The 22889-nt window shown below is 46.5% G+C and overlaps 1 protein-coding gene across 1 annotated transcript in view; it reads left to right on the top strand.

The window, feature by feature from the left end:
* Positions 1 to 22889, top strand: part of FAM135B (family with sequence similarity 135 member B) — a 160881-nt gene that overhangs the window by 66360 nt on the left and 71632 nt on the right. The window contains exons 3-6 of the mRNA XM_060035314.1: positions 5677 to 5816; positions 13361 to 13431; positions 18932 to 19105; positions 22356 to 22482. Of these exons, the coding sequence (XP_059891297.1) occupies positions 5677 to 5816; positions 13361 to 13431; positions 18932 to 19105; positions 22356 to 22482 (512 nt within the window). The remainder of the gene's footprint in view (positions 1 to 5676; positions 5817 to 13360; positions 13432 to 18931; positions 19106 to 22355; positions 22483 to 22889) is intronic.

Raw genomic sequence — 22889 nt, 5'->3', positions numbered from 1 at the left:
TTCTCATCCCTACTCCATGGATAGATGTTCCAGACAGGAACACCCCGCAAGGAACCCTATGATTGTTTTTGTTTTGTTTTGTTTCATTTTCGTTTACTTTGTTTTATTGAAGTAGAGTTGATTTACAACGTTGTGTTAATTTCTGCTGTACAGCAAAGTGATTCAGTTTATGTGTGTGTGTGTGTCTATCTATATATACATACACACATACATTCTTTTTCGTATTCTTTTCCATTACGGTTTATCACAGGATATTGAGTATAGTTCCCTGTGCCATACAGTAGGACCTTGTTGTTTATCCATCTTGTTGTTTATCCATCTTGCTGGTTATCCATTCTATATACAGTAGTTTGCGTCTGCCAGTCGCAAACCCCCACTCCATCCCTTCCCCACTCCCCCTCCCCCTTAGCAACCACAGGTCTGTTCTCTGTGAAGGAACCCTGTGATTGTTGATGACTGAATCTGTTTTGTTTTGTTTTAACCTATGACTTGATGCATAGCAGGTGATTCATAAGAATTTAATGAATTAATATGTTTTATAGCAAAACCCATAGAAACATATTAATCTGGAGATATGGTTAAGGCTTACACTCACCTCTATGGACACTGAAACGAAATATTTAATATTCCATGTACAGAGGGTCAAGTAGAAAGTAAGAAAAACATTTGCTTTCTTTCAAATGGCAAAATAAAAATGACAACTAAAATGCAGCCCTTTTTTGATGTATCGTCCGTCTGATACGCTTCAAGTACTGAAGGTACCAGTATGTTCACAACTCTTTGGCTATTCCACAGACGGGCTTGTGTCTCTAAATGCCCTGTTGGCAGACGTGCCAGCGTGCCTCCCCCGTCTCGTATTGTCCAAGAAGCTCTGAGATTCCACAGTGGACCAGGGTCCTTTTCTGAATGCCAGGCTAGGAGAAGACTGGGTTGCTTGGTCCCTTGCTCTGGGCTTCTCGTGGCCATGCCGCTGCTCCGTTGAAGGTGACTCTCTAGAGTTCCGAGAAGGCTCGTCCTCTCAATGGTGACCTTGCTTCCACAAGCATCCCTACGGACCTCGTGGGCACAGGCCTCGGAACCCCAATGCCATTACTCTACAAAGCACAGCCTTTGTGCCAGGATAGATGAGTCCACAGAGCTGTTCAGGTCACCATGTAACAAAATCAGCCTTCTGCTTACAAACCCGTTGCCCGTGGGCAACGTCCAGAGTCATCATTTCAGGCCCCAGCTTTCTTCAAAGTCCTTCTACTTCCAGGAACAAGCTTTCCATGCCTGATCCACACAGTATGTTAATACCTCCTACATCAGGAAAAGTCTGTCCCAGTGTAACAGACCTCCCCAACTTCCAAACTCCAGAAAAGGTCATCAAGATCCTGGTCTCTTTGCTCCCAGAATTTCCTCCTCTCTCGAAGCAGACCGTTCCACTTGTACTCCTGTGATAGGGTCTCCAGGAAAGGTAGCCGCCTTGATGGAATCACAGAAGGTCACGCCACAGCTCTCTGCCCTGGCAGTGAGTGTGCAGCGGCCTTACCAATCCGACAAAGCTTATGTGATACTGAAGGTCATTCTGCCCCTTCTCTGGAAAAACAGTGAACGTCTACTTCAGGTGGCTTTTTTCTTCTGCCTACTCTTTGGAACAGTTAGAAACAATAATAAACCTTGGCCTCAAGGTGACTTTCTGTCCTTACTGTTCCTGGAAATAGCCAGACAGTCGTCTAGTGTAAAGAGTCATCATCCTCCTTATCTCACCAGCAACTCTGCTTGGGTTGTGAGAATTTCACAGTTAGACACACACCTCTTTAGTTCTCATCTCATCTGAGCCTGACGTTGATCACGTAAATAAGCTGGACTTGACTCTTGCTTCACTTAAGCTCCTGTTTACTGTCCTGCCCGAGGCCGCATAGCCAGAAAGCAGTGGGGCAAGTCTAGGACACCTATTTTTGCTTTGCTGAAGGAGATCCTGTTCTAAACTGTATAAACTCCAAGGTTCTGACCTTGAGTTGCTCATCATCTGACCTGGCTTTTTCAACTTCCATGAACTCTAATGTTTTGGAAGGTTCTCCCATATCCATGTGGCCTGGGTTCGAAGAAATGCCGTGATAGCTTCTTAGAATCTTCGTTTTCAAATAGCCCAGACCTCACCCAGCCGTCCTCAGGCCTGGAGGGCTGGAAGGGGTCCCCCAGGGTTTTGAGTGCTTAGTGCAAACCTGATTCTCTGGGGGAGCTCCTGTGTACTGGCAGAGCCATGACCATGTTCCCAGAGTGGGAGTGAGATTCAGTCTACAAGTCAATGCCCATGAGAGCTCCCCGGCTTGGACTCTGGGGTAGAGGGTCCCTGTCAGATAAGCACACCTGTGCTTTGTAATCTGCGCTCACAGAGCCCTCTGGGGCTGGAGGGGGCTCTCAGCAGAGGGAGGGTAACTTGAGTTGTAAGCACTTAGAGGCACATAAGATATGCAAAGTATTGGTATCGGTCATCTGGGGGGAAAGAAGCAGCAGAACCTAAACATTTTTTACTCTTGCTTTCTGGTTTGAAGTTCCAGATTGAACTGTTTGGACAATGGGAGCCACTGAAGAGGTGTCTCTCGCATCTGCTCTGCTCCCTTTTTTCTACTGCCCTCCTCTTCCTTCTATCCCCTTCTCTTGCCCCTCCCACCTTCTTTCCATCAGACTTGTTTTCCCTCAAAGTTCTAACTCTCCTTTCAGATACTCATCCATGGTATCAACCCTGATGCATACAAAAGAAGACAGATACTTAGGAAGACTAATCTATACCTTCTCATTGGACCACTGGTCTGGTCTCCAAACAATAAGTGAAAACAGTCTAAAGATAATCTCGAGGCTTATCCATGTTGCTGCAAATGGCATCATTTCATTCTTTTTTAATGGCTGAGTAATATTTCATTACACACACACACACACACACACACACACACACACACCCACATCTTCTTTATCCATTCCTCTGTCAGTGGACATTTAGGTTGTTTCTGTGACTTGGCTATTGTAAATAGTGAAGTAAGTCAGACAGGGAAACACAAATATATAATATCACTCATATGTGGAATCTAATTAAAAATGATATAAATGAACTTATTTACAAAACAGAAACAGACTCACAGATTTCAAAAACTTATGGCTTTACCAAAGGGGAAACAAAGCGGGGGATAAATTAGGAGCTTGGGATTAATTTACACACACTACTATATAGAGAGTGGATAGCCAGTGGGAACCTGCAGTACAGCACAAGGAACTCAAGGTTCTGTAATAACCTATATGGGAAAAGAATCTGAAAAAGAAGGAATGTATGTATATATGTGACTGAATCACTTTGCTATACACCTGAAGCTAACACAACACTGTCAATCAACCATACTCCAATAATATTAATAAAAAAAAGTGTCAGAATGTTTGAAATAACACTTGGGATATACCAAGACATGTTCTTTTTACCAATGTAACATTACAAAAGGATAAAAAAAAACCAAACAGATGAGTTTGTGATTTCAACAACAACAACAACAAAACAGTCTAAAGAGAAAGTGGCTTTTTACCCCACTGCTAGGAAGTGGCAGCCTCCCAAGGTATGAGCAAGGTCTTTCAGAGTAGAGAGAGCAGGTTCTAGGTGTCCAGAACCTGGTGCATAAGAGGGTGAGGAAAACAAGGTGTGAACGAGCGCCCTCTGTATCCTGGGCCTAATGAGGCCCCTTGGGATGCCGCGATCTTCTGTAAATACTGCTGAGTCCTGTGATCTAGTTCGTCAATCTGCTCAAAACCAGAGGAGCTCAGTCTCCCGTAGATATGTAGCCGGTAGAAATGTATTCAACAGAGAGTGCTATGACCTTTCTCGAAACACAATGAAAAAGTCATCCTACTGCATTTTGCATGCCTAGGACATGCTTGCTCTTCAGATCTTGATTTATTTTATCCTCTTCTGTCTACGCTGATCCCAGAAGGTCAGTGTGTGGAGATGCCCGTTTTTCACGTGGAAAGGCTGCTGTTACGAGGAATGATGTCACTTGCCCAAGAAGGCAAGTGATTGAACTGTTTTTCTGGCTGTCCCTGCAGGTCCTAGATGGCTCAGTGTTGCTCTGACCTTCAAGAGTATTTACCCCATCCATCCTCTGCCACGTTGTCGGTCTGGCTTATAGATCAACCAGGCCTTGACAGTGATAGAAAAAGGGCTGGCGCAGCAAATAAAAACAGAAGGACATTTGCGCGCAAGGATCCCTTCTGTTGAAAAGCCACATCAGTTTGAATCCAACAGGTCTCAGTAGGGCTGTGTCAGGCCAGAAATTTTATTTCCTTCACGATGAAGTGCAAATTGGAGCGTGAACGTCTGCACGACCTTGGAAAGACCTGGGATTTTGCATTTCTTTTTCCCTACTCTGAAGCTACAATGCAGGTGTCAAGCGTCACTGTGCATGGGGAGGTGACAGTAACCCTTTGTCCCTGTTTCCAAGGGACTGTTCCAGCCAGCTGGGGACACTGCACAAGGCACTCAAGCCGTTTTCCTTTGCTGGTTGGGCTTTTTAAAAAAATTTCTTGCTTCCCTTTGCAATCACACGATTTCCGTGTCTCAGTGGAGCTTCATAGCATACCTGTCGTTTGCTAGGAAATGGGTGCATTTTATTCATTCACCCAAGACGTCTTTTCTCAGTTGTTAAGTAGGCGGATGTGAGGATGAATCCACACAACGCCTCCTCGTATAGCGACTGTCGTGACACCTCCCTCCCCTTCTTTGAGGCTTGGTCTCTTCATCTGTGGTGAAAACTTACCCTTGCAATTTCCTGTGAGGATTAAGGAAAGAAACACATTTGCAAAGCACTTTGGAAGCTGTGAAGTACCACTTGGCCATTATTATGAATGAGTTGTCTTTGCTTTATATTATATAAATAGTACCATTATTTATTTTAGAAGATTTCTATATTTTTCCAACTCTGCAGTTTGTGTGTTAAGTGATTTGGAAGAATTCACCCATTTTCTCTTCATAGTAACCCTGGTCAGTGGATGCAGGAAGATCTCTTAACCTCCTTGAGTAGGTTTATCTTCTTGAAATTCAACTTCACTTTGAGACAATGTTTAGGGATTAAGGTACATTTAGAATGCACTGGAAGACATGGGATTGAGCAAGTTCCTTAAAAAACTGGATATCTCATGTAATTAGAATTAGCACATTTATCAAAAACTCAAGACAGAGCATCCTTCATATCCTATGTGCTGTGCGAACAACACTTTCAGGAGGGAGGATTCTGTGGACGCTAGGATATCCTTGTAGAAGACCAATTTCTGTTTCTCTCTCTCTGCTTTTCTCCTCAGTATTTCCAGGAGAGGGGGATTATGGAAGGCTTTATGAAGGAGGGGTTATGTGAGCAGGTAAAGAATTCAGCAGGTACTAATTTCCAGCCAAGGAACACTGCCCACTGCACGACAGGTGATTTAGCCAAGATCCTATGACTTATAAAGGACTGAAGAAGGTTCTTGCTGAGATGCCGTCCCGATTCAGTGACCTTAGATCTTGTGTGATGGAATCACATTCATCTGTGGCTTTTGGTCTTTGGGAATTGGAATGCAGTTTGGGGCCATTGTTTTCCTTGAGCTGGCCTGACCCCCAAGGAGGCCGCAGATCCAGGGCAGGATGGGAGTCATGAGCTGCTACCGGTTCTTGTTTTGCAGACAGCGGCAGCCTGCACTCAGCCTGTGTCCACGAGAGCACTGTGCACAGCCGAGTCTTTCAGATCTTATACAGGAACGAAGAGGTGCCCATCAACGATGCCGTGATCTTCCGAGCTCATTTGCTCTTAGATGGTGAAAGGGTAAGTCCCGGAATCTTCCACCAGCCACGAATGGCTTTTCCCTCCTGTGCCTTTTGTATCCAGTGCTAGGAGAATGGGACGTGAAGGAGACGTTGTACATTTGCTCTGAAATCTGACAGATTGGGACTGGGGATTTCAGAGCATTCCTGCACCTCCTGATTTATTCCTTTTTGTACTCATGCTTTCGTTTGTATACTTGCTTGTTTCATGTTCCAAGCGGGTCCCATTGACTGACTTGCTGACTGTCTTACTCATTCCTCCTTCGCCCATTTGCTCGTCTTTCTGGGCCTCCGTCAACAGGTCAATCGGCAGGTGTTTGCTGAGCATCTGCTTTGTGCAGCGCTTGGGGCGGGCCCTCGGATGATGGGCAAAGCTGAAGAAGGCAGCAGGGCCGATCCCTCAGACGCTGGGTGCTCCATCAGAGAAACAGATATACAGACAGGCCCTGGTAGCTGAAATGCACTGTGCCGGCTGCATGTGCAGAAGAACAGGGGGCACCAAGGTTGGAGATGAGCTCTGTGGGAGGACATCAACGGCTTAACAAAGGAGCTGGCTTTGAGATGCTGGGACTGAGAGTCCCTCAGACTAAGAAAGAAGAAGGGCATCCCGTACAGGGGGAAACAGCATGAGTCAAGGCCCAGAGGCCTTGGAGCAAGTTGATTGAACATTTCCTATTTATGAGATTAACATCTGATAGTAACCTGATATTAACATCAAATGTTTCAAAATTTATGGTTACTGGGGGGAAAGGGAGGGACAGATTGGCATGTTGGGATTGACATATACACATTACTATATATTAGTTAGATAACTAATAAGGACCTACTGTATAGCACAGGGAACTCTAGTCAATACTCTGTAATGACCTATATGGGAAAAGAATCTAAAAAAGAGTGGCTAAATGTATATGTATAACTGATTCACTTTGCTGTACACCTGAAACTAACACAACATTGTAAATCAACTATCCTCCAAAAGTATTCAAAAAATAAAAAAATCACTTGTACCTTTAAAAAAAATCAGATGTTTCAAAAGAATATCTGAAGTCTAAACCGTTTTTCTCACTCCCCCAGCCCCACCTCGAATACCCGTTACCGCATGCCAGCTGGTCATTCCCTGCTAGAGCATCTTTAAAGATGTGGAAGTATACTCCTACTTTAGGAGAGCCTAGTCAGACACGTGTCCCCTACAGGCATCCCCTACAGGCGTTATAGCACGCATAACGACTTCTCCTGGCCATCTAATACTCCTCTCATGTCCTATGGCTTTTTGTTTTTTTTAAAGTTTTGTATTCAGTTGACTTTTAAAAAAAATATATTTATTGGCTGAGCCAGGTCTTAGCTGCAGCATCCGGGATCTTTGTTGCCACGCACGGGATCTTTAGTTGCGGCATGCAGGATCTTTTAGTTGCGGCATGCGAGATCTAGTTCCCTGACCAGGGATCGAACCCAGGCCCCCTGCATTGGGAGCACGGAGTCTTAACCACTGGACCACCAGGGAAGTCCCTCCCATGGCTTTTTGTCCACATCTTTTATGCTTGAGGTAGTGACGAGTTCCCCTGTTTGGCTACATGTGAAAAGCTGTCACTGATTCTTCATTTATGAATCCATCCATTCATCAAAGATCTGTTGAGCACCTGCTGTGGGCTAGAGATGAAAATCATGAACAAGAAGATACCCCTGGTGTCTGAGAGCTTACGTTTTAACATGAGATCAGTACATCACCAATCAAATAAATACCTCCTGTATACCTCCTGTATATTCTATCGCTGAGCCTTCCCACTGCTTCTCGCTCAGCTCACTCATCCATGAGGTACACTCACAAAGGTAAGAAGAGCAGGAATTTTCACCCCTGTTGGAGGTCCTGTGAAACCACAGCTGGGCCCAGAGTGGAAGAGAACTCATGGCAGGCTCGCTGTGCGAGACCTGATGCTGCCTCCTGATGGATACTCAGATTTCCAAGAGCTCAGCTTCAACACAAGCTTCACACGAGATGGCGACTGCTTCCTGGAGGGGAAGTGGCAGAAGGGAGGGCTCCCTGCACAGCCAGCACTGAGCTGAGACCACACGCTGAGGAGGGGCCAGGCATCCCGGGAGGAGGGCACAGCTAGGACAAAGGCTGTGAGGCGGGAATGAGGACGTGCTGCGGAGTCCCGCAGGGACTGACCCCGAGGTACCCAGCCATCAGCATTGCTTGCTTTCCCTGAGTTCCCCCCACACCTTCACAAGTCAACTCTTTTTAATGAACTGAGCGCATCATCTGCTTCTTTCCCGGACTCTGGTGGACACAGGTAGTTTAGGAGAAGATACTGGAGCTGGTTTTGAGGGTTAAGGGACTCCCAGTTGGGCTTCCTGCACAAGCTCAGCTTCCCCGAATTCTACTAAGAGGAAGTCACTTGATTTCTCACGGGCCGTTGTCCTTTGGCACGTTGATCTCAAAGACCTTCCTGGGGAGAATGGTTGTGACTGGAGGCTGGGTTTGGACATTACTCAGGTCTCTTGGTCGTTATTCCGTCTTAATTCCATCAGACTCTTCCTCCTGCCCCTAACAGCTTAAAGCTTTTCAAGGTTAATGTTTCCCAGCACTCAAGTTTAGCCTCACGCGACTTTGCGACAAGCCATAGTTCAGAGGTTGAACAGGCAGTGTGTTTGCCAGCCTGGGTTGTAGTCTTGTACATATTTTGTACAAGACTTTGTTCATACGGTACATATTGTTTTCTTCTGCATAGAAAATCACGTATCTCTACAAGCTAATAACTTATTATTGTTTTGGGGGTAATCCACATGGCAGCAAACAACGTTATCATTAATCATTACATCCAAATCAATTAAAGTTAATTGGGTAAGTTCATAAAAGGCGTATCTCTGGAATGCATGCATCAGCTCCAGTGAATACCTGTTTATGGCAGCCAAAACGCCGTATCGCCAGCTGGCCAGAGCTCACGGTCTTGCATGTACGTAGCCATCAATGTGAGTGGCAGGCATATATGATGCCAACACGTCGAGCGTACCGTTTCCTGGGCTATGGGAAGTGCAGACACGGAGAAGATTCAGCCCACACAGTTAGTGCCCAAGTAAATGTACGAGATGACCATGGACAGAACTAATCACAGCTGAAGGCACAAATGTTTTCATAAAAGTTGCAAAGAAGCAGGGAGTGTGGAGTAGGATAGGTATATTATTTATATACACGTTGTGTAACACCCCCCCAGAAGATTTGGGAAGGCTGACAAAATACACAGAATAGTAAAAGGGTAAAAATAGCAATAGAGTGAGCCAAAGTACAGGAAAAACACAACAGGGAGCTAAAGCCTGAGTTAAATGTAACAGACCAGAATGCACACGCATAGTTCTGGACCTTTGCAGACGTTGGCCCATACGTTCAGTGCTGAGCTTCCCAGCAGACAAGGCAGAGAAGATACAGTTATTAGCAGCGAGATGCTTAATGTCCTGAAGAGGAAGAGGAACATGTTACAGAAAATAATCTTTGTGGACAAGGTTGCATTTTTTTTTTTTTTTTTTTTGCGGTACGCGGGCCTCTCACTGCTGTGGCCTCTCCCATTGCGGAGCACAGGCTCCGGACGCGCAGGCTCAGTGGCCGTGGCTCACGGGCCTAGCCGCTCTGCGGCATGTGGGATCCTCCCGGACCGGGGCACGAACCCGCGTCCCCTGCATCGGCAGGCAGACTCTCAACCACTGCGCCACCAGGGAAGCCCAAGGTTGCATTTTTTAATTGAAGTATAATTGATTTACAATGTTGTGTTAATTTCTAGTGTACAGCAAAGTGATTCAGTTATATATATATATATATTCTTTTTCATACTCCTTCCCATTATGATTTATTACAGGAGATTGAATATAGTTCCCTGGACTATACAGTAGGACCTTGTTGTTTATCTATTTTATATATAGTAGTTTGCATCTGCTAATCCCAAGCTCTCAGTTTATCCCTCCTCCACCCCCTTCCCTTTTGGTAACCGTAAGTTTGTTTTCTATGTCTGTGAGTCTGTTTCTGTTTTATAAATAAATTCCCTTGAGTCATATTTTAGATTCCACATGTAAGTGATATCTTATGGTATTTGTCTTTCTCTGTCTGACTTACTTCACTTAGTATGATGATCCCTAGGTGCACCCATGTTGCTGCAAATGGCAATATTTCATTCTTTTTTATGGCAGAGTAATATTCCATTGTATAGATGTACCACATCTTCTTTAGCCATTCACCTGTCGATGGACATTTAGGTTGCTTCCATGTCTTGGCTATTGTGAATAGTGCTGCTATGAACATTGGGGTGCACGTATCTTTTCGAATAAGAGTTTTCTCCGGATATGTGCCAAGGAGTGGGATGGTTGCATTTTTATGGGCTCCAAAAAGAAAAGCATTTCTCAAAGTATGATTCCTAGATGCACCATGTCCTAGTCCCCTGGCAGTACTTTTTTAAAACGCAGATTCTTAAGCCCAGCCCAGACCTAGCCCAGGCAGTCTGACCGCAAAGCCTGTGTTTGTGACCAGTATGCAGGCCTGGGGGTGGAGTTATTGGACGAAGGGGTCCTTTAGGTGGTCAGGCCCATAGTAAGTTGGAAATAACTATAATAACTAATATTTGTTGAGAATGGGCTTTGTTCACACACTGTGTTAAGCCCTTTATGTGCATTTTCTTACATAGTCGCACAATAGCAGTGATCTAAGGGGTAAGTGTAATCATTTCACCCCCATTTTACAGATGAAAAACAAACAAACCTAGAGAGGTCGATTGGCCCAAGGTCACACAGATACTTAATAAATGGAGAGCCAAGCTTTGTACCCATGTAGCTTGACTTCCAAAACTGCTTTCTTATCTCCCCAGCTATGATGCAGCTCAGGAGAGAAGTTCATAAAGGAGGAGAAGATACAAGGGTTACTACTGTTATGAGCAGAGTTGAAATCAGCTAGCGTGAGATTGTACAACCCACAACACAGATGAGACCCTGGGAAAAGGCGGAAGAAGTGAGGAACCCTTGACTGAATCTGGGCTTTGGAGCCCAGATTAAGCCTTGGAAGTGTCTTTCCTACAGCAAGTCTCAATTTTTTCATTTATAAGTGAGGCCAATATGTCTTAATTCACAGTTTTATCCACATTAAATAAGATAGTATATGACAGTGGTAGCTGTCCTGTGTAGTATCTGCTACACGGTAACTCCTCTGTAATCCTAGCTGCTGTTCTTATTTCCACTACTATGTGAAACTGTTGCCCGATGCTAAAAAAGTCATCTACCTGGGAGGCTGAGGTTAGCTGATGTAAGCTATTATATAGAGGATGGATAAAGAGCACAGGGAACTCTATTCGATAACCCGTGATAAACCATGATGGAAAAAAAGATGAAAAAAGAATGTATATATATGTATAACTGAATCACTTTGCTGTACAGCAGAAATTAACACAACACAGTAAGTCAACTATACTCCAATTTTTAAAAATCGCCCTTGAAAGGAAGCAATCCTTTTAACGAAAATAAGGTAGGGCGATGGAAGGGCGTGCGTGCGTGAGTGTGTGCGTGTGTGTGCGTGCACGTGTGAATGTGTGTGTTTGGAGGAAGGGGCAGGTAGCCAACAGCCAATGAAGAAAAATGAGTGGCTAGAGAAACCAGTGACTGCATTCTGGGGCATGTTGCAATTAAAGATTTACTGAGACATCAGTGAAGTCATAGCCAGGCTCCATCCAGCCACAGCTGATCTTGGGCCTGGATTTCTCTCCTTGTTCCAAAGAAATTGCAGCAAGTTTAAAACTGGAGCTTACAGCGAATTTTTGTTAAGTAGGCAAATGCATGCTTGGAGGTGGTTAGGAGGACTTGCTCTGCCAGTCTTATTTCCCAGGAACTGGTGACAAGAGGCTGTGTTGCTTGGGTTGTGTGTATGAAGCCGGGTAAGTGATTATGCAAAACAAAGCTAGGAGAGGAAGTTATTCATAGCGCTTGGATTGAGCAAAATGTTAACTTTTAAATGCTTAAAAAAATTTTTTTAAACAAATTTTAAAACCCTGGGGAGCTAAAGATAAATTCCATCCATATGTCTCTGCCTGAGCTATGCTTCACCAGGAGCACGTTTCCAAAGAGGCCTTTGGGTAAGAGATTTCCATCCCTACAGAATGAGGATATTCTTGCAAAGAAATAAAAACCAAGGGCGGGGGGGTGGAGAAGAGCTTTATTTATCCTTTAAGATACACAAATACTTTCCGTGGGCGGGACCTTGTCCCTGGAGCTGGGGATCCAGAATGGATTAAGACTAGTCTCTCCCATAACGATACCAGATTACAGGGGATGTTGGGAAAAGAAAAGGGCCCGGGGGGATTTAGCCACAGTCAGATGGATTTTGTCAGAGAGTCCCCTGAGCCCGACCCAAGTGGAGCTTCTGAATGCCAGCCCAGCACGGCCAGATCCATGGATTGTTTTTTCAGAAGCTGGAAACCTGCAATGGAAATGTGAAATTGCCTGATTTTTAAATGTTTTCTACTTGTTCAAAACATTGTAAAAAATACGATCAGGACTAAGCAAAAGGTGTCTGCAGCTAATATTTGTCTCTTGGGCTTAGAACGCAAAAGTCGTAAAGCTGAGACAATTTTATAGGAAGTGTTGAATGCTGAGATAGGAAGAAAAACAGGGTTTTGTGGGTCACAGAGGAGAAGGGGTCCATCCCGCGTGGCTGTGGGGAGGAGATTACGCCCTGTCACAGGCGTGTAGTACTTATCTGGGTTTCCTGACTAGGGACATCAGCTAGACCCAGTACTTAGCAAGTGACTCTCCTGGAGTTGGGGATGATGAGGTGTTACGTTTGGGAAAAGAAGAGCCGTGGGTTACCATCTTTTAGATGTACCTGAGAAGCTGGCAGGTAGAACAAATAGATTCCCGTGCTAATGAATGAAAACTGATTTTTTTTTTAAAAGCTAAGAATGGAAACAGTCATGGATAGGACATGAAATGCTAAAGTGTCTGAAAGCATAAATGGTTAGATGTAATGGATCTCAAGACAAAAGTGAAGGATACGCTTTCGTGTAAAGCTGGGCCACCTTGGGAACTGACGACTTTTCTGAGCATCAGCTTCCTCCTCTATGAACCTGGAGAATAGCGTCAGCCCCTCGAAGGTGCCGGCAGTAACACCCCCTCCAACATTTCCCCATCTCTAGCCAAGTGGGGTTTCCTCTCTGCAAATTCACTGCTCCAACCTTTCCAAAGCAGGGGCCACAGAACACTTCACTCCTGCTTCAGAGGATTCCAGATCACATCTGTTCTGGAAATAAGGTGCTCAAAAGTCCTGCAATCTAGAAAACTCACTTCACATTTTTTTCCTGCAAATTGGCTTTTCCCCACATTTGACATAAATCCCTTCCTTCTACTGTCCATGTAATACAGGTGCCGCATTCAACTAGAATTCCACAGAACATGCATGGAAATTCTGCTTTACACATAAGTGACGTTCATTTTGCTGTGAGCTCCTTCTTCTAAACTTTGGGAAACCCGCCGGCTACATGTTTCATTTGGACCGGTCCTTAAACTTTGTTTCTCTTCTAGGTGGAAGAGGCACTAAGTGAAGTCGATTTCCAACTCAAGGTGGATTTGCACTTTACAGACAGTGAACAACAGTGAGTGTCCTTGGGACCCTTGAATCGTGATAATAGAGTTTCCTTTGCCCAACGCTTTTCCAGCCCTGAGGTATCCTGATGGCCATGACCTCAGGACATCCCTTAGAAACCCGCTTCTTGATCAGCTACAGAAACGAGGGCAAGGAATATCTATGTGGTCATTTAGAGCTGCATGTATTTTAGGCAAGTAGCTCAGAGGCTGCAGGCACAGAGAACTCCTGACTTCCTGCTCTATGGACCGGCACCTTCTTATATCCGAACCCGCCTCCGTACACTTGCAATGCAGTATTAATTAGCTCTTTAGATTAATGTCCATATGAGGCTGCGGATCTCAAGGCCCCCTTCTGAATCAAAGGAGATCCTGCCGGGACCCTCATCTTTACACTGAATGTCTGCTATGACGCTTCAACTTTCTGAAAATTGAAAATCCATTGACGTACATTGAAAGTCCATCAGCTTCCTGCTTATCGGATTCAATAATTCTGTTTTTTCATGTCATGAATAGATAGTCCTTTTTTCAGGTATGAAAAAGTCCAGTCGAATGTATTACCAAAACTCCAAACTCTCATCCAATTTATAACTTCTTTTCACTGACACTGCGCCTTCGCTCCACTGCACCCCTGCTCCAGGCGTTCTCGGGGTAGGAAACTCCCGCTGCAGCAGCTGGGTGTGGTGAGCAGCTTGATACAGCCTCCTGTCTTCCCCCTGGGGTGTGTGGGTCTTGCAGGGCCAGGCACAAGGAGGAGGGAGGAGATTGCAGGTGGGGCAGGGAGTCAAACGTGATGGGTTCAGTTGCAAGCAGGGCTCTTAACGGGGTAGATGCTCGATCACCGCTTTCTCCGCTCCTGGGGTGTTCTTGTGTCTTCCGTGGAGCTATACCCGTTAGGCGGTCTCCCTCTCCCCCAGCCTCTGCTGTTCTTTGTTATAATGATGCCTCCTATGGTTGCGTCACTCGCTCCTTGCAGGAAGCTCTTTTGGCAGATTTTTCTCCGAGGAATGCACATCTGGCTCTTGGATAATGGACACAAGCACTTTCATCCTCATCTCACACTGGTGGGGACCCCCGCCCCAGTGCTGCTGACTCTTCTTTGGCCAATCCAGCCACCCTCAGCTTCTCTCCTGAGGGCCTTTGCAGGATAAGTCAGGCACCAGGGCCTGTGCTCCCCCAGGGGACACAGAGCATGCTCACGTGAAGACTCCCCTCATTAAGCTTGAGGTGAAAATGGAGGTCCTTCTTTTCCATCTGTTCTATTAGCAGAATCTCAGCACAGTCTGACCACTTCGGGGAAATTAATCCTCACTTCTGATCTCTACAGCCTCTTCAGCAAATGCTTCACCTTCTCCAGTGGAGAAGGGGCTAGTGCTGGCGGAATGGTTGCCCGACCCCTTCAAATTTCAGAGGCACTGTTAGCGCTTTGGCTCCCTTCCCAAGGATTGTCCCATCCCCGAGATGTGTCTGATTGTTATGGGAGTTTTCATAACACGGGGCATTGAATCAGAGGGGATCTGAACCACAGATGGACCACTACTAAAATGTCAGAAACCTGACTGTGTCTGTGCTTTGAGAATAGACATCTGATGTGTATGTACTGTAGATGGTCACGCCTCATCTCTGGGCTGGCCGGAGGATCTGTCCAAGGTCCTGCCGCTGCGTCTGGGCTCAACATCACAGATCCCTCACTCTTGGGGTCTTTATCTGGACCCCAAGCCCCTCTGGACACCTGCTTCTCTCATCACTTCTGCTTACCTTGTGGTGGGATGATGGATGCTTGAGAAATCTTATCTCCCTCACACCATCTCCAGGACTTATTGTTCTAGCACCATATTGAACTCAGAAGCCCCATAAGAGGCTGACCTTCTTTCTAAGCTATAAACTCAGAAATGAAGTCCTCGTCTCTATTGCTCTCATATTCCCTCTCAACTATTTAGGGTTTCTGTCATTCACTCATTTTATTAATTTTATTAACACCCCCTTCCCTATCTTCCTGTGCCCCTTCATTCAGAAGTATTCATCCATAGCTCCCTGGTAGACATTTCCATTTGATCACAGAACCCTGCCATTGATCCCAAACCCAGCCTGGAAGTCATTCCCTACCCAGCTCGCCAGGCAGCCTCAATGATAAGTTATGGTGGACGCAATAGATGTGACCTTCTTACCATCAAAACAGTAGTTAATGGAGAGGCTGTGTACAGGAGATTGGCCCAAACAAAGTGTGTGGAGTTTCAGCAACAGGCTCTGTGCTCATTGACTGTGAGACACTGGGTGCATCCCCGCCCTTTTCCAAATCTCAGTAGCCTCATTTATAAAATGGGCATCATTATAGATTCTGTACTTCATGGGTCTGTTATGAAGATTAAGAGGGGTGATACCTAAGCCAGGCCAAGGGCACAGATCAATGTCTTCTTCCTCTTCGTGGCTTCCTAGATGCAGGTGGGGCCGGTTTCCATGTGTCACTTCCTCCCTATAGTACAAAGCACTTAACAACAATCAGAGCAGAGCGTTTTCATGGAGTGTGCGCTTAGCTAACAGGAACAGGAAGCCAGAGGCTGGGGAAGAATTGAAAATGCCATATTTTTTCATTTTCATAAGTTGGGTTTAAGGGTGACGAGACATCTGTAGCACATCCTGGGGATAGACTTTTGGCTTTGAAACATGACCCAGGCAGTCAGCTTCTTTGTAACCATTTAGGCTTGAACGGGATCAAAATAGAGAAGCATGGCATCTAATGTCAGGGGCAGAAGGGCCCTTGATGTCCATCTCGTCCAGTGGTTCTCAATGTGGGTGGGACAGTCCTGTCCCCCAGGGAATTTTGGCCATTTCTGGGGACACTTTAAATTGTTACACGGTGGGTGGGTGGGTGCTCCTGGCTTCTAGTGAGTAGAGTCCAGGGACGCTGCTGAACATCCCACAATGCACAGGACTGCATCCCGGCTCCCCAGCAAAGCATTATTCAGTCCCCAATGTCAATATCACTGAGGGTGAGAAACAGTGCTCTAGTGTAACCTCACATTTGAACCTGCTACTCTGCAAAGACCCATGAACATGTGCTTGTGCAGAGACAGGAGCTCACGTCTCCCCATTATATCCCATTCTGTCCCTGGACACTTCTGCTTATCAGGAAATTCCTCTTTACTTCAAGGGACAAGTCATCCTTCTGTGCCTTCCTTCAGTTGCCCTCAAGTTCAGTCCTTGTAACCACGCATCAAAATTCTCAGTCTGGGGGCATCCCTGGTGGCGCAGTGCTTGAGAGTCTGCCTGCTGATGCAGGGGACACGGGTTCGTGCCCCGGTCCGGGAAGATCCCACATGCCACGGAGCGGCTGGGCCCGTGAGCCATGGCCGCTGAGCCTGTATGTCCGGAGCCTGTGCTCTGCAACGGGAGAGGCCACAACAGTGAGAGGCCCGCGTACTGAAAAAAAAAAAAAAAATTCTCAGTCTGGATCGCAGTTCAGGTACACAAGTCATCTCTTTAATTCATCTCTTCCCCTTCAGTTGAACACCAGGGCTCTTTCTCTGTGTTTTGCATTTTTTGTTTGTTTGATTTTTTTGCTGGTTTTAGTTCCTGTATAAGAACCCAGGCATTTTCCTCTCAGTGCTATCCAGTTTACCTCTATGTTTTTTTTTTCTAAATTGAGACCTCCCCCTCCCCCAGAACTGAGTTTTGTTTTTTTTTTAAACATCTTTATTGGAGTATAATTGCTTTACAATAGTGTGTTAGTTTCTACTGTATGACAGAGTGAATCAGCTATACATATACACATATCCCCATATCCCCTCCCTCCTGCATCTCCCTCCCACCCTCCCTATCCCACCCCTCTAGGTGGTCACAAAGCACCGAGCTGATCTCCCTGTGCTATGCGGCTGCTTCCCACTAGCTCTCTAGTTTACATTTGGTATTTTATCTCCATTAATTAGCTCTATTCCTTTCAGGGCACAAAAGAGCTATCACCTCCCTCACTCTGAATTCTTTACTCCTATTAAAGTGGCTTAAATTCTTGTTAACGTTTTTGACATCTTTGCTACCCTGACATGTATTTCACCCCCTGTTGTTCAAGCCCTAAGGACAGTCCTATGATTTGCAGCAGCCTGTGTCTGAATGGATTCAAAGTAATTATGTGCAGTAGTGTAGAACAGACTGTGGAGTCAGACAGAGCTGGGCCCAGCTTTTAGGTTTGGCCTTGTGACTTTGAACAAATCAGTTAACTCACGTTGGCTTTACCTCCTCATCAATAAACGGAATAACGTCAGTGGATACCTCACATGATTGTCATGTGCATTAAGGGAAAAAACGCCATGCTCAGTTCACAGTAAGGCCGCAATAAACAGTTGTCAGAATGATAGTGAATATGAATGTTAATGACTTCCTGAGACTCAGGAGAGGACACTCTGTGCCCCCTGCCATCAGGCTTCTTCCTGGTAAGAGAGGAGGTCGTCATTTGTGGGCTACTTCGGAGTCACGCTGGGCTCCGCTGATTTACTTAACTCTTCTACCTGGCATTCATTTGCACCCAAGCTCTAAGCGACAAGGATTTCCAGAAAGCGAAGCCCATTGGGTGGGGTCTTGGGAGTTTGCTCCCCTCACTGTTTTCTCTCTGTGTCTCTTTTCCTCCTCTGTGGAGGAAGAAGAAGTTTCTCATCTGGACATCCTCTGAGCTCTCTGCTCTGCTCACAGAAGACGCTCCATCCAGGTTTCCCAAGGGGTCTGGTTCAGAGACGCCCAGAGAGCCTGAGTGACTGGTGTGCAGAGGAGGAGATGAGCCCTGGATGGCTTTCATTTAGAGGAAGATCAGCCCCATTTTTACAACCAAAGACTCTGTTAGGCTCTGCTTACCAGCTGGCTTATCTCTTGGGAATCAGACACATACCAGTTACAAAACGCTAGAGAGAAGGTAGGGGAGTCCTTGATGAAGTTGATCAGACTCTTTATTATTCTTTGGGGGTCATTCATTTGTTCATTCAGTCACATATCCCTTTTAATAAGGAGATATTTGACCGACTTCTCCAATATGCCAGATTCTAAGCTTGGTGTTAGGGATACAAAAATGAAGTCGTCACAGTTCTTGCCCTTAAGAGGTAGGAGTCTAGTAGAAAACGCAGAGGTACAAAGGAAGTGCTGTGCTGGGCATCTGTGGGGGAAATACAAGAGCAAGCAGGGAATGGGGGTCTGGGAGGGCTTCCCCGTTGAGCCTGGAAAAGTGTCTGGGCATCTTTCCATCACTGACAGGTGAGCTCCGTGTCGGTAATAGCAGAGTGTGAGCCCCAGCTCTGCCGCACAGTAGCTGCGTGATGTCCCACGAGTTCTCTTCCCTCTCTGAGCCTCGGTTGCTTCATTTGCCCATCACGGGGAAAACAATTTCTGCCTAGCGGAGTATTTGCAGGAATTGGATAAGCCGAGGCAGGCACAGTGCTTGTGCGTGGGCGAGGTTGCCTTGTGGACCCACCTGGCTGGCAGCAGGGACCACCTGCCACCACTCACGTGAGTCACTCGCTTGCCTTCCAGGCTGCGGGACATGGCCGGGGTCCCCGTGATCAGCAGCCGTGCTCTGGGCCTGCACTTCCACCCCCGGAGAGGCCTGCATCACCAGGTCCCCGTCATGTTCGACTATTTCCACCTGTCGGTGATCTCGGTGACCATCCACGCTGCCCTGGTGGCCCTGCAACAGCCCCTGATCAGGTATGAGGTTGCGAGCCCTGCTGTTAGGGGGAGGCGGAGGGGCGCGCTTTGGGTTTCTTGTTACACTTGAGTCTCCCGTGTGGCTGAGATGCTGAGAGCTGGCCAGGAGAGATCAGCCCAGGCCAGAGGAGCTTCCCCCAGGCTGCAGGTTTAGGCTCTGAGCCCTCACTGCAGGGCAGGGGAGAGATGGGCAGGGATGTTGGAGTGGGTGCCCCTGGAGTCAGCAGGACACCGGCAGGGAACCTTGGTGCTGAATGGGTGAGAGCTGCTGCCTTCACCTGAACTGGCTTTTTTCTAACCCTGTCTTATTTGAAAAGTCACCTAACATCCCTGAGACACATAGTCTTCATCCCTAAACCAGGGACGCTTGTGGGTCCTGTCCATTTAAGGTTTTAGTGACTCTCACACGAGGACAGTGCCAGGCACACGATTTTCTGCCCCTTCCTCCAGTAACTATTTGTTCAACGATAGGACCACCTGAGTGGCCCTGTGCTCGCCCTTCAGTGAATTGTCCCAGAGCATCTCCGTGGTGCCATGAAGCACTGAGGTTCTCTGAATGACTTAAGCAGAGGGACAGAGCCGACAGCAATGAGCACATTGTACTGTGCCCGGGTGTCTTCCTCCAAGCACCTGGAATCACCAGATGTGGACATCAGCTCACTTCAAACCTCCCACATGCATGGGGGCACGGGTTGCACACGTGGGCAAAGGGATATTCGGGGATGCAATCTTGCAGCGTGGAGTTTCTGGAAGGGAACTTTCCCAATGTCCCTTTTCAGTGCTGGGGATTGAAATGCATGTGGTGGAGACTCCGGTCCCCACTCACTGTTGGGTAGGGGTCCCGATCCCCTGCTGGGGTCAAAGAGTAGGAAATGAGACCTTGGCCGGGCTATGTGACCAGATGTGCTTCTGCCAGTCGCTGTGCCTATCTGCTCGCTGAGCTCCGTCCCGGGCTGTGCTCGCTAATGGGGCAATTTTAGACACTCTGCATAGAAAGTTTAACCTCCTGACAGAAACAGTGCGTTACAGGTTTGTCTGCAGCCACCCTGCTGGAGAGCAGTGCAGATAGAAATTCACCACGAGAGATTAGGCTTCTCCAGGGATGGGGGTAAAAATAGAACTGCCTTCTGTTCTCTGGATTTTGCAGGAAGCATTTCTGTGAGTTCGTTCACAGTGGCTGGGAACACTTTAAGGTTATGGGAAATACCTGTCAAGTAGGGCAAGCTCCAGTTTTTCCAGAAAAGCAGTTTCAGCAGCAACTGTTAAATCCAGCCGGGAAGAAGCAGGTGTGAAATGAAAATTTAACCGCAAAAGATCCTTCACCTTCCCTGAAACAGACTGAGGTCTGTTTAACCCTCAGTGTTTAACTCTCAGATGGGTGCAGTTTGATTTCACGTGAGAGTGTCAGCTACTCAAGGCCACACCGAAGACAACTAGCGAGTTATTCTAGTGACTGATTTACAGTCGGTCCCCTGAACGCGCCACGAGCATTGCTGCTCTTACGCATGTTCTGCATTTCGTCTGCAATGTTCCTTTTACCCATTTTCTAGCTAAACTGTAGACTTGCTTCGAATCTCAGTTCTAAACAAATGGGAGAAATGATTTTATTAGAGTTGATTGTATTTGTGGTATTTTCAAAATAGCTATATAAATATAATGGTTATATTAGATTTTATTATTTTTGTAGTATTATTGACAATAACTTCTAGCATTTATTGAATCATTACTATTTGCCAGACATGGTATTTAAAGGCGTATGTGGCTAAGCTCATGGAATCCTCAAACAACCCCACTGTTAAGGTGCTGGTATCAATTCTTCTGACTTACGAGGAAACAGAGGCACTGGGAAGTTTAAAACTTTCCCCACGGAGCTGACAGATGCTGCTTCTGGGATTTCAACCCTGGCAGCCCAGCTCTACCGGTTGCCTCTTAACCACTTGGCGATACACACTCTGCTTAAGTATCATCTCTAACTGTTCATCCCTTTCACCCAGCTTGGTTTGTAAACTTCCCTTCTGTTCTCACTGGCCTGAGTTTACCCGCATTGTATATATTACATCTGCCTCCCTCTCTAGACCCAAATGTCTTTACACTGAGGACCATGCCTTAACCATCTTGCCACCCACACACTGAGGCAGTGTACCTCGCACACTGCCTGGCATATAGCATTAGCCCGATAAGTATTTGAATAAATGAGTTAAACCCAAATATAACGTTAGCTTTATTTCCCCATCAAGCTTTTACTCTGGAAGGTGTAAGTTCAATCCTTCCACAAATATTTCTTGAGCACCTAGGCTGGAGATAATGCCATCTGGGGCCTTGTATTATCAAGACCCTCTTGGCCATTGGAGACTTTTACTCTTCCTGGGGGAATTAGACATGCCCATAAAAAAATGTTCACAATATGACATGACAATTAACCATTAGGGTGTTTAATAGAAGGGATCTGAAAGAAAGGGAAAAGAGGTTGAAGTAGACTTTACCGATAGATCCATTGGTGAAACTCGAAAAGGTTGAGGGAGAGAGAAATGATCATAAACCCAAATAAGATGAATTCAGCTCACACAGACTTTTCTAATCTCCTCTGATCCTAAAGTTGACGATTGCAGGCACACTCTGCCGGTTGATCTTGTGATGACTTGCAGAGCTGGGCAGGGTCTGTGTTTTTGTCTGGGAACAGGTACAGTGTTTCTAAGTAGCATCGATGCGGTGAGAATCTTTGACATCCACGATCCTATGAGACTCCCGCGGGGGTCGTGGAGGTGGGTATCGTTTTACGCTCTTCCACAGAAGAACAGAGGTTCGGGGAGGGGATGGGGGTTGAGGGATCGCGCTCGGGTTATGCCAGTGAAAGGAGAGGGGAGGGGCTCAGACCAGGGCAGGTGGAGACTCCCCTTGGCCTCTGGCCAGAAGCCCATCCCACCTGCCCAGGTGGATAAGTAACTTCTGCCCCAGTGAGTCTCAGCAGGCAGGTTGTGGGCATTTAGGGGGCGTTTCTCTGTACACATAGTGGGATGTGTGTCATCCTTGGCCCCCAGGCTCACGTGCCAGTTGCACCCACTTGTCACGGCAGCATCAGAAAGTCCCACCCAAGCATCCCTCGAGGGTGAGCTACTTCTTCGAAATGGCTTATCTCATGGGCTCCCGATAACAGCATCAAGGGCCTGAATTAATGGCCCCATCACTTTCTTCACATCCTTTTAGAAAAAATTATATAAATTTGCAATTCTTTCTGTTCCCTTCTTTTCAGTTTTACTCGTCCAGGAAGAGGCTCCTGGCTTGGGAAAGGCGGCCCAGATACAGGACCAGAACAGTCTAGCCTTTCCCTGGAAAACCTGGTCTTTGGAGCTGGATACTGCAAGCCGACTTCCTCAGAGGTAATGTCTGCCTGGGGGCAGAGGCCCCAAGCCTTGCAGACTTCACTTTGCAGGCTGCGTCTGTTCTATGAGATCTCGGCTCCTTTCCAATGTCTCTGGTAGAGGCTCCTTGCTCCCTGCGTCCCTTCCTCTCGTCGATGCGTCCATCCCTTCTCTGATGTCTGCTGCATTCATCAAACGTGTTCCCAGTGCCAGGCCCCAGGGTTGATGCAGGGAGGAGCGTCTTCACGTGGCGCCTCTTCCATAGGTAACTCAAAGGATATGGTTCCATGGAGGTCATGGGATGTGCTGTGAAGGGCTTCCCCCGGACCGTGTGGAACCTCAAAAGCCCATTCACATTAAGCTCATTTCAAAACCTGGCTCGATCCTTCATCTGCTTACTTCTCTGAGCCTCAGTTTTCCCACCT

The sequence above is a fragment of the Delphinus delphis genome, chromosome 17, assembly GCF_949987515.2.
Source record: "Delphinus delphis chromosome 17, mDelDel1.2, whole genome shotgun sequence".
NCBI classification, from domain to species: Eukaryota; Metazoa; Chordata; class Mammalia; order Artiodactyla; family Delphinidae; genus Delphinus; species Delphinus delphis.
This window is presented reverse-complemented; position numbering and strand designations above follow the sequence as displayed.